The 12,622-nt window shown below is 38.7% G+C and overlaps 1 protein-coding gene across 2 annotated transcripts in view; it reads left to right on the top strand.

Moving 5' to 3' along the window:
- RALGAPA2 (Ral GTPase activating protein catalytic subunit alpha 2) overlaps positions 1 to 12,622 on the top strand; it is a 1,332,894-nt gene that overhangs the window by 1,053,558 nt on the left and 266,714 nt on the right. For both annotated transcript variants that reach the window (XM_053712011.1, XM_053712010.1), the window contains one exon: positions 9,490 to 9,648. In XM_053712011.1, the coding sequence (XP_053567986.1) occupies positions 9,490 to 9,648 (159 nt within the window). The remainder of the gene's footprint in view (positions 1 to 9,489; positions 9,649 to 12,622) is intronic.

The following is a 12,622-nucleotide window of genomic DNA, read 5'->3' as shown; positions in this document are numbered from 1 at the left end:
TCACTCCGTTGTCAGTTAGGCAGGTAAGCACTTAAGCGAAGCTAAATGGAGGTGTAGAGGTTGTCCGGAGTGTTTTTGTGATAGTTTCTTATTTTCTTGCAGAAAAATAAGTTTCGTTTTAAAATTTAAAGAAACAGTAACGTTTCTTTTGTGTGGTAATTTCTAATTAAATTATCAGTTTATCTATTTTGTTTATTTGTGAATAAAGATGGACCAAGAGGCCCTGCAGGATGCTACATGTTCTTTATGTTTTGATGCTAACGTGGAACCACCGATCCCTTTCTGTTCCTCATGTTTTGAGAGAACTTTGAATTACAGGGATAGATTTTTTTCTGAGCCAACATTGTCTAGGGCGGATGCTGTTCAGTAGTCTTCTGACAATGTTCAAAATATGCCACAGCTTTCTCCTCCAGTGTCGCAAATTTTATCATCCACACATGCAGTGCCCTGCGCTTCCTCTCATACTCCACCTGGAGTTACGTTGCAAGACATCGCTTCCCTCATGTCCTCTGCGGTATCTGATGCATTGTCCGCTTTTCCCATGCTGCAGGGAAAGAGCAAGAGGAAATGTAAAGCCAAACACTTTCAGTTTGTGGCTCTTCTATTTGGCCACAGCTCCCAGACTTTTTTAAAGGGTTCTGGGATCCCTGTTGGCGGTGCTCCGGTTGCAGGGCATTGCAGTGGCGCCTTATCTGGACGACATTCTGGTTCAGGTGCCTTCCTTTCATCAAGCAAACTCCCACATGGAGATATTGTTATCCTTCCTGAGATCTCACGGATGGAAGGTGAATTTGTAAAAGAGTTCCTTAATTCCAACTACAAGGGTAGTGTTCTTGGGAACCATAATAGATTCCCTATCAATGAAAATATTTCTGACAGAGGTCAGGAAATCAAAGATTTTCGATTCTTGTCTGGCGCTTCAGTCCTCTCCTCGGCCCTCAGTGGCTTAATTATGGAGGTGATCGGTCTGATGGTAGCTGCCATGGACATCATTCCGTTTGCCCATTTCCACCTCAGACATCTGTAGTTATGCATGCTCAGGCAGTGGAACGGAGATTATGCAAATCTGTCTCCACAATTACATATGGATCAGGAGACAATGGATTCTCTTCTTTGGTGGTTGTCTCAGGACTATCTCTCCCAGTAACCTGCTTCCGTAGACCCTCCTGGGTGATTGTGACAACGGACGCCAGCCTGCTGGGATGGGATGCAGTATGGGGCTCTCTAAAGGCTCAGGGGACATGGACTCGGAAGGAGTCTGTTCTACCCATAAACATTCTGGAGCTGAGAGCAATCTTCAATGCTCTTCTGGCCTGGCCTCAGTTAGCTTTGGCCTGGTTTATCAGGTTCCAGTTGGACAAGATAACTTCAGTGGCTTACATCAACCATCAGGGGGGAACTCAGAGTTTCTTGGCCATGACAGAGGTAGCCAAGATTATTCAGTGGGCGGAGACCCACAACTGCTGTCTGTCTGTGATCCAAATTCCAGGGGTGGACAATTGGGAAGCCGATTTTCTGAGCAGACAGATCTTTCATCCGGGGGAGTAGGAACTCCAACCGGAAGTGTTTTCCAGCTTAATTCTCAAATGGGGACAGCTGGAACTGGATCCCATGGCATCTCGGCAGAATGCCAAACTCCCGAGGTACGGGTCGATGTCAAGGGATCCTCAGGCTGTACTGATAGATGCTCTGGCGGTCCCTTGTGATTTTAGTCTCGCATATCTATTTCCTCCGTTCGCTCTCCTTCCTCGGGTCATTGCTCGAATCAAACAGGAGAGGACGTCTGTGATCCTCATTGCACTGGTGTGGCCTCGCAGGATCTGGTATGCAGATCTAGTGGAGATGTCATCTCTCCCTCCTTGGAAACTTCCACTGAGGAAGGACCTTCTACTTCAAGGGCCCTTCACACAAATCTAGTGACTGCTTGGAGATTGAACGCTTAATTTTCTTTCATGTAATTAGCAAGAGTCCATGAGCTAGTGACGTATGGGATATACATTCCTACCAGGAGGGGCAAAGTTTCCCAAACCTCAAAATGCCTATAAATACACCCCTCACCACACCCACAAATCAGTTTTTACAAACTTTGCCTCCTATGGAGGTGGTGAAGTAAGTTTGTGCTAGATTCTACGTTGATATGCGCTCCGCAGCAGGTTGGAGCCCGGTTTTCCTCTCAGCGTGCAGTGAATGTCAGAGGGATGTGAGGAGAGTATTGCCTATTTGAATTCAATGATCTCCTTCTACGGGGTCTATTTCATAGGTTCTCTATTATCGGTCGTAGAGATTCATCTCTTACCTCCCTTTTCAGATCGACGATATACTCTTATATATACCATTACCTCTACTGATTCTCGTTTCAGTACTGGTTTGGCTTTCTACTACATGTAGATGAGTGTCCTGGGGTAAGTAAGTCTTATTTTCTGTGACACTCTAAGCTATGGTTGGGCACTTTTATAAAAAGTTCTAAATATATGTATTCAAAACATTTATTTGTCTTGACTCAGGATGTTCAACGTTCCTTATTTCAGACAGTCAGTTTCATATTTGGGATAATGCATATGAATAAATCAATTTTTTTCTTACCTTAATATTTGACTTATTTTCCCTGTGGGCTGTTAGGCTCGCGGGGGCTGAAAATGCTTCATTTTATTGCATCATTCTTGGCGCGGACTTTTTTGGCGCAAAAAAATGTTTCTGTTTCCGGTGTCATACGTGTCGCCGGAAGTTGCTTCATTTTTGACGTTTTTTTGCGCCAAAAGTGTCGGCGTTCCGGATGTGGCGTCATTTTTGGCGCCAAAAGCATTTAGGCGCCAAATAATGTGGGCGTCTTTTTTGGCGCAAAAAAAATATGGGCGTCAATATTGTCTCCACATTATTTAAGTCTCATTATTTATTGCTTCTGGTTGCTAGAAGCTTGTTCACTGGCATTTTTTCCGATTCCTGAAACTGTCATTTAAGGAATTTGATCAATTTTGCTTTATATGTTGTTTTTTCTATTACATATTGCAAGATGTCCCAGATTGACACTGAGTCAGAAGATACTTCTGGAAAAACGCTGCCTGGTGCTGGATCTACCAAAGTTAAGTGTATCTGCTGTAAACTTGTGGTATCTGTTCCTCCAGCTGTTGTTTGTAATGAATGTCATGACAAACTTGTTAATGCAGATAATATTTCCTTTAGTAATGTTACATTACCTGTTGCTGTTCCGTCAACATCTAATACTCAGTGTTCCTGTTAACATAAGAGATTTTGTTTCTAAATCCATTAAGAAGGCTATGTCTGTTATTCCTCCTTCTAGTAAACATAAAAGGTCTTTTAAAACTTCTCATTTTTCAGATGAATTTTTAAATGAACATCATCATTCTGATTCTGATAATGGTTCCTCTGGTTCAGAGGATTCTGTCTCAGAGGTTAATGCTGATAAATCTTCATATTTATTCAAAATGGAATTTATTCGTTCTTTACTTAAAGAAGTCTTAATTGCATTAGAAATAGAGGATTCTGGTCCTCTTGATACTAAATCTAAATGTTTAAATAAGGTTTTTAAATCTCCTGTAGTTATTCCAGAAGTTTTTCCTGTCCCTGATGCTATTTCTGAAGTAATCTCCAGGGAATGGAATAATTTGGGTACTTCATTTCCTCCTTCTAAACGTTTTAAGCAATTATATCCTGTGCCATCTGACAGATTAGAATTTTGGGACAAAATCCCTAAAGTTGATGGGGCTGTCTCTACTCTTGCTAAACGTACTACTATTCCTACGGCAGATAGTACTTCCTTTAAGTATCCTTTAGATAGGAAGATTGAATCCTTTCTAAGAAAAGCTTACTTATGTTCAGGTAATCTTCTTAGACCTGCTATATCTTTAGCGGATGTTGCTGCAGCTTCAACTTTTTGGTTAGAAGCTTTAGCGCAACAAGTAACAGATCATAATTCTCATAGCATTGTTAATCTTCTTCAACATGCTAATAACTTTATTTGTGATGCCATCTTTGATATCATTAGAGTTGATGTCAGGTATATGTCTCTAGCTATTTTAGCTAGAAGAGCTTTATGGCTTAAAACTTCTAAGTCAACTTTGCTTTCCCTTTCTTTCCAGGGTAATAAATTATTTGGTTCTCAGTTGGATTCTATTATCTCAACTGTTACTGGAGGGAAAGGAACTTTTTTACCACAGGATAAAAAATCTAAAGGTAAATTTAAGTCTAATAATCGTTTTCGTTCCTTTCGTCACAATAAGGAACAAAAGCCTGATCCTTCACCCACAGGAGCGGTATCAGTTTGGAAACCATCTCCAGTCTGGAATAAATCCAAGCCTTTTAGAAAACCAAAGCCAGCTCCCAAGACCACATGAAGGTGCGGCCCTCATTCCAGCCCAGCTGGTAGGGGGCAGATTACGATTTTTCAAAGAAATTTGGATCAATTCAATTCACTATCTTTGGATTCAAAACATTGTTTCAGAAGGGTACAGAATTGGCTTCAAGATAAGGCCTCCTGCAAAGAGATTTTTTTCTTTCCCGTGTCCCAGTAAATCCAGCGAAGGCTCAAGCATTTCTGAAATGTGTTTCAGATCTAGAGTTGGCTGGAGTAATTATGCCAGTTCCAGTTCTGGAACAGGGGCTGGGGTTTTATTCAAATCTCTTCATTGTACCAAAGAAGGATAATTCCTTCAGACCAGTTCTGGATCTAAAAATATTGAATCGTTATGTAAGGATACCAACATTCAAAATGGTAACTATAAGGACTATCCTGCCTTTTGTTCAGCAAGGGCATTATATGTCCACAATAGATTTACAGGATGCATATCTGCATATTCCGATTCATCCAGATCACTATCAGTTTCTGAGATTCTCTTTCCTAGACAAGCATTACCAGTTTGTGGCTCTGCCGTTTGGCCTAGCAACAGCTCCAAGAATTTTTACAAAGGTTCTCGGTGCCCTTCTGTCTGTAATCAGAGAACAGGGTATTGTGGTATTTCCTTATTTGGACGATATCTTGGTACTTGCTCAGTCTTCACATTTAGCAGAATCTCATACGAATCGACTTGTGTTGTTTCTTCATGGTTGGAGGATCAATTTACCGAAAAGTTCATTGATTCCTCAGACAAGGGTAACCTTTTTAGGTTTCCAGGTAGATTCAGCGTCCATGACTCTGTCTCTGACAGACAAGAGACGTCTAAAATTGATCTCAGCTTGTCGAAACCTTCAATCACAATCATTCCCTTCGGTAGCCTTATGCATGGAAATTCTAGGTCTTATGACTGCTGCATCGGACGCGATCCCCTTTGCTCGTTTTCACATGCGACCTCTTCAGCTCTGTATGCTGAACCAGTGGTGCAGGGATTACACAAAGATATCTCAATTAATATCTTTAAAACCGATTGTACGACACTCTCTGACGTGGTGGACAGATCACCATTGTTTAGTTCAGTCCCGACCTGGACTGTAATTTCAACAGATGCAAGTCTGACAGGTTGGGGAGCTGTTTGGGGGTCTCTGACAGCACAAGGGGTTTGGGAATCTCAGGAGGTGAGATTACCAATCAATATTTTGGAACTCCGTGCAATTTTCAGAGCTCTTCAGTCATGGCCTCTTCTAAAGAGAGAATCGTTCATTTGTTTTCAGACAGACAATGTAACAACTGTGGCATACATCAATCATCAAGGAGGGACTCACAGTCCTCTGGCTATGAAAGAAGTATCTCGAATACTGGTATGGGCGGAATCCAGCTCCTGTCTAGTTTCTGCGGTTCATATCCCAGGTATAGACAATTGGGAAGCGGATTATCTCAGTCGCCAAACGTTACATCCGGGCGAATGGTCTCTTCACCCAGAGGTATTTCTTCAGATTGTTCAAATGTGGGGACTTCCAGAAATAGATCTGATGGCTTCTCATCTAAACAAGAAACTTCCCAGGTATCTGTCCAGATCCAGGGATCCTCAAGCGGAAGCAGTGGATGCATTGTCACTTCCTTGTAAGTATCATCCTGCCTATATCTTTCCGCCTCTAGTTCTTCTTCCAAGAGTAATCTCCAAGATTCTGAAGGAATGCTCGTTTGTTCTACTGGTTGCTCCAGCATGGCCTCACAGGTTTTGGTATGCGGATCTTGTCCGGATGGCCTCTTGCCAACCGTGGACTCTTCCGTTAAGACCAGACCTTCTGTCGCAAGGTCCTTTTTTCCATCAGGATCTCAAATCCTTAAATTTAAAGGTATGGAGATTGAACGCTTGATTCTTAGTCAAAGAGGTTTCTCTGACTCTGTGATTAATACTATGTTACAGGCTCGTAAATCCGTATCTAGGAAGATATATTATAGAGTCTGGAAGACTTACATTTCTTGGTGTCTTTCTCATAATTTTTCCTGGCATTCTTTTAGAATTCAGAGAATTTTACAGTTTCTTCAGGATGGTTTGGATAAAGGTTTGTCTGCAAGTTCCTTGAAAGGACAAATCTCTGCTCTTTCTGTTCTTTTTCACAGAAAGATTGCTAATCTTCCTGATATTCATTGTTTTGTACAAGCTTTGGTCCGTATAAAACCTGTCATTAAGTCAATTTCTCCTCCTTGGAGTTTGAATTTGGTTCTGGGGGCTCTTCAAGCTCCTCCGTTTGAACCTATGCATTCATTGGACATTAAATTACTTTCTTGGAAAGTTTTGTTTCTTTTGGCCATCTCTTCTGCTAGAAGAGTTTCTGAATTATCTGCTCTTTCTTGTGAGTCTCCTTTTCTGATTTTTCATCAGGATAAGGCGGTGTTGTGAACTTCTTTTAAATTTTTACCTAAGGTTGTAAATTCTAACATCATTAGTAGAGAAATTGCGGTTCCTTCATTATGTCCTAATCCTAAGAATTCTAAGGAGAGATCATTGCATTCTTTGAATTTAGTTAGAGCTTTGAAATATTATGTTGAAGCTACTAAGAATTTCCGAAAGACTTCTAGTCTATTTGTTATCTTTTCCGGTTCTAGGAATGGTCAGACGGCCTCTGCCATTTCTTTGGCATCTTGGTTGAAATCTTTAATTCATCATGCTTATGTCGAGTCGGGTAAAACTCCGCCTCAAAGGATTACAGCTCATTCTACTAGGTCAGTTTCTACTTCCTGGGCGTTTAGGAATGAAGCTTCGGTTGATCAGATTGGCAAAGCAGCAACTTGGTCTTCTTTGCATACTTTTACTAAATTCTACCATTGTGATGTGTTTTCTTCTTCTGAAGCAGTTTTTGGTAGAAAAGTACTTCAGGCAGCTGTTTCAGTTTGATTCTTCTGCTTATAATTTCAGTTTTTTTCATTATAAGATTTAAACTTTATTTTGGGTGTGGATTATTTTCAGCGGAATTGGCTGTCTTTATTTTATCCCTCCCTCTCTAGTGACTCTTGCGTGGAAGATCCACATCTTGGGTAGTCATTATCCCATACGTCACTAGCTCATGGACTCTTGCTAATTACATGAAAGAAAACATAATTTATGTAAGAACTTGCCTGATAAATTCATTTCTTTCATATTAGCAAATGTCCATGAGGCCCACCCTTTTTGTGGTGGTTATGATTTTTTTGTATAAAGCACAATTATCCCAATTCCTTATTTTATATGCTTTCGCACTTTTTTCTTATCACCCCACTTCTTGGCTATGCGTTAAACTGATTTGTGGGTGTGGTGAGGGGTGTATTTATAGGCATTTTGAGGTTTGGGAAACTTTGCCCCTCCTGGTAGGAATGTATATCCCATACGTCACTAGCTCATGGACTCTTGCTAATATGAAAGAAATGAATTTATCAGGTAAGTTCTTACATAAATTATGTTTTATCTAAGTGTGGTTTTTCATCATTGAGACCATGGTTCAGGCTTGTAAGCCTGTCACCAGGAAGATTTACTATAAGATATGGCGTAAATATCTGCATTGGTGTGAATCCAGAGGCTACTCTTGGAGTAGAGTTCGGATTCCTAGAATTTTATCTTTTCTCCAAGAGGGTTTGGAGAAGGGTTTATCGGCAAGTTCCTTAAAGGGTCAAATATCTGCCTTGTCTATTTTGTTACATAAACGTCTGGCAGATGTACCAGACATGCAATCGTTCTGTCAGGCCTTGGTCAGAATCAGGCCTGTGTTTAAACCGGTTACTCCTCCTTGGAAGGTTTTGTTTCTTGTTGCTATTTCTTCTGCTTGTAGAGTTTGAGCTCTCGGCATTACAGTATGAGTCTCCTTACCTTATTTTTCATTCGGATAAGGTAGTTTTGCGTACTAAGTTAGGGTTTCTCCCTAAAGTGGTTTCGGATCGGAACATTAATCAGGAGATTGTTGTTCCTTCTTTATGTCCTAACCCTTCTTCTCATAAGGAACGTCTGCTGCACAACTTAGATGTGGTGCGTGCATTGAAATTCTATTTACAGGCAACTAAGGATTTTTGTCAGTCTTCTGCTCTGTTTGTGGTTTTCTCTGGGAAACGTAAAGGGCAGAAAGCTACAGCTGCTTCTCTTTCTTTGCGGCTGAAAAGTATAATTTGTTTGGCCTATGAAACTGATGGATAGCAGCCTCCTGAGAGTGTCACGGCTCATTCTACGAGGGCTGTTTCCTCTTCCTGGGCATTCAAAAATGAAGCTTCTGTGGAACAGATTTTCAAGGCTGCAACTTGGTCCTCTCTACATACTTTTTCCAAATTCTATAAATTTGATACTTTTGCCTCGGCTGAGGCTTCTTTTGGGAGAAAGGTTCTTCAAGCAGTGGTGCCTTCTGTTTAGGTTCCCTGTTTTGTCCCTCCCTTATCTGTGTCCTCTAGCTTGGGTATTGATTCCGTGTTAAGAAATAAATAAATTTATCAGGTAAGCATAAATTTCGTTTTTGTTCCAAACGGTTTAGACATTAATGGCTGTGTGTTGAGTTATTTTGAGGGGACAGCAAATTTACTCTGGTATACAGGCTGTACACTTACTACTTTACCGTTGTTTCTTCAGTGTTGTCACATGAAAAGATATAATAAAATATTTACAAAAATGTGAGGGGTGTAATCAGTTTTGTGAGATACTGTAGATAGGAAATTCAAATACCCTGCGCTCCGCCGCCTAATCCAAAAGTACATTTTTAATTGAACTAACAGTTTGAATTGTTGTCCAATCAGCGCTCTCCCCAAATTGGACTTTTGTTGTAACTAGAGCGCTGATTGGAGAACAATTCAAACCGTTAGCTCACAGGAAAATGTACTTTTATAGTGGGCAGCGGTGTCTGCGGTATTTTAATTTTATATCTCTATTAAAAAGCAAGTTATATTATATCTTCATTACAACTGACAAATTTAACTTCATCTAAAATATCACTAACAGTCTGGATCTGTTTTTAAAAAGGAGAGAGTTTACCATCACTGTAAGTTTAATTTTGACTTTACTGTCCCTTTAAGTATTGTTTGTGTTTGTTCTAGTTACTTTGTCTCTCAAAATTATCTCTTTAACAAATATGGCATATCATATAAACCTCCAAGATTTCTAAACATTCAGTCTTGCTTTACAGCTCCGTCACTTGGGAAATGACGAAGTCCACATAGTATGGTCTGAACACACGAGGAACTATAGAAGGGGAATAATACCAACAGACTTTGGAGATGTTTTAATTATTATTTACCCCATGAAGAATCATATGTTTTTTATAGAAATTATGAAGAAACCAGAGGTAAGTTAGATGTATCCATATATGTGAAAAATATAAGCATGTGCATCACATATGCATATATGAAAAATATAAGAGTGTGCGTCACGTATGCATATATGAAAAATAAGTGTGTGCGCCATGTATGCATATATGAGAAATATAAAAGCAGATGTGTCATGTATGCATATATGAAAAATATAAGCTTTTGCGTCATGTATGCATATATGAAATATATAAGCTTGTGCGTCATATATGCATATATGAAATATATAACCATGTGTATCATATGCATATATGAAAAATATAAGCATGTGCTTTTTATGTTAAAATATGCTATTATATGCATTATACATTTAAAGGGAACATGTGAGAGACCATTTGATACAAACACTGGATAAGCAGATTTTATTCAGTGAGACAATCCTTTCTCTGTTATTGGTAATATTGTCCGATCCGATTGTGTTTATATTGTGGGGTTAAAGTTCAGAAACCTGCAGCATTAACTCCAGCCAATCCTCAATTATATTAAAGTCGACAAAATAATAAATAATGAAAATATATTGCATTTTTTACTGTGTGTAATGAAATGTTTGTGGGTGTAATTTGAGTTAAAGGTTTCTTGAAGTGTTTATTTAAAAAAATAAGCAGATATAGAAGCAAAATTGTAGGGAAATGGTTAACTATGCATGTCATGTAATGAGCTTGTTAGGAGATTAGAACAAGCTTCAAGCCCACACACAAGGCTGTCATCAGCAACAGTGTATCAATATTTCATAATCTATTCCATTAGCTGGTTATTGTCTTGCTTCCGTGTAGATCAGCAAAATCCTCCCAAAGCCCCATTAAATATGGGTATTTCATGTTCACCCAATACTAGAGTAATAAATCCAGATCATCAGGAAATACTACTGATATTTATCAGGAATACAGGTTTTATAAATGCCAAAAAAATAGTTCTGTAAAACTGGAACATACCTGTAAGCTCTAGGAAATCTACACTACGCTTACTGGAGCCAACAGGCCAGAATCACAAAATGTAAAAGATGAGGATAATTAAGATATTTTCTTGTACAATATATTCTCCAATATAAATAAATTCTTTAGTTTGCAGTTTAACCATCTTAAAGGGACAGTAAACACCAGATTTGTTGTTGTTTAAAAAGTTAGATAATCCCTTTATTACCCATTCCCCAATTTTGCATAACCAACACAGTTATAATATAATATACTTTTTACCTTTGTGATTGCCTTGTATTTATGGCTCTCCAAACTGCCCCCTTATTTCAGTTCTTTTGACAGACTTGCATTTTTAGCCAATCAGTGCTTGCTCCTAGGAGCTTCACGTGCCTGAGCTCAATGTTATCTATATGAAACACATGAACTAATGCCCTCTAGTGGTGAAAAACTGTCAAAATGCTTTCAGATTAGAGGTGGCCTTCAAGGTCTAAGAAATTAGCATATATACCTCCTAGATTTAGCTTACAACTAAGAATACCAAGAGAACAAAGCAAAATTGGTAATAAAAGTAAATTGGAAAGTTGTTTAAAATTGCATGCCCTATTTAAATCATGAAAGTTTTTTTTTTTTTTAACTTGACTGTCCCTTTAAATTTGGAACTTAGTCTATATGTCTCCCGTTCTTCCATTTATGTCCTGTTTTTTTCTTCAAGAACAGGAGCCAGCTGATCTCCACCCAAAAAAAGCCAAGCCCAGTCCATATACAGTAGCTAAACCTTTATCCAGATAAATATGCCTTGTTATTTCTTTACTAGAAGTACAGTAAATACACTATGTTAACCCTATATACATATGCAATAAAAAGGAATGACTGCATTGTAAAATATCTCAATGAAACATGAATGTTTAAAAGAACTTTTGCACTGGTTTGCAGTCCATGTGCATACCCATTGAAAAGTCTTTTATATTATGTCCTCTGCAGTGGATATAAATGAGTACCTGCACATATCAAGCACTCACTATGTAGCATATTTAAATCAGGGGTCTGAATTCCATGGAATGGTAGACGTCAGCCTCTTCCCAGTGTAAAAACTGCAGATTTAAATTATAGTGAAAAAGGCAAATAACTCATAAAAGTTAAAGAGCCATAATAGTCGAAAAATGACGTGCTCTAATTTGTTAGAGAATGTAATTTTAAGACTAACGATCCTACACTACTAACGCCCACAAAAGGGTTAAACACACAGTAGAAGTACCACTTAGGACCTGCAGAGCACTGCATTTCCCAAGCGGAAACTGCTGCTGATCCAATCAGTGATTGGATCAGCGTCTGTTTCTGCTAGGGTCCAGCAGTGCTCTGCAGGTCCCAAGCAGCACTTCAACTGTGTTTAACATCACTGGTTTACATTACATTATAAAACAGAAAAATATTTAAAAACACTTCTTGATTAAATAAATAAATTAAATAAAAATTCTGAAATGGCATTTATTTTATTTTATTAAGTTACTGAATTCATTTATTGGTTATTTGTGTTTTTTAAGTGCTAAACTACAATTAGGTGTAATCCTGGAAAGTACTAAAACCATTACAATGTAATAAACTGAATCCAGACATTTCCAGGGCAAGTGCAACTGACCTTTTGTTCACCAGCAACTGACCTCAGGGTGAATAAAGGGGTTTGCAGGGGGGGGGGGGGTTGTTGTTTGGCTTCAGTCCCTGGTATTTAAATTGTATTCTCTAATCAAATGAGCAGAGCGGCCTATCTATCAGATTACAGAATCCTCAGCAACATTTGGCCTCTTATTTACCTAATGTTAGACTTTCTGTTTAAGGAGGGACACCTGGAACTCTGAAATTCTTTATTTTATTCTGATAGTGTCAATTTGCTTGTCAACATTTTTTTATTTTATTTATTTTAATATATATCTAGATAATAGTTTGCATTTATTTGTACTTGATTAATTAAGCAATATAATTATCACAGACTGTAATTCAGCCTTTTCTCAACAAAGCTCCTGGAGAAGACAATAGTAAGTCT

This window comes from Bombina bombina, chromosome 4 (genome assembly GCF_027579735.1).
Source record: "Bombina bombina isolate aBomBom1 chromosome 4, aBomBom1.pri, whole genome shotgun sequence".
In the NCBI taxonomy this organism is placed as follows: domain Eukaryota; kingdom Metazoa; phylum Chordata; class Amphibia; order Anura; family Bombinatoridae; genus Bombina; species Bombina bombina.
This window is presented reverse-complemented; position numbering and strand designations above follow the sequence as displayed.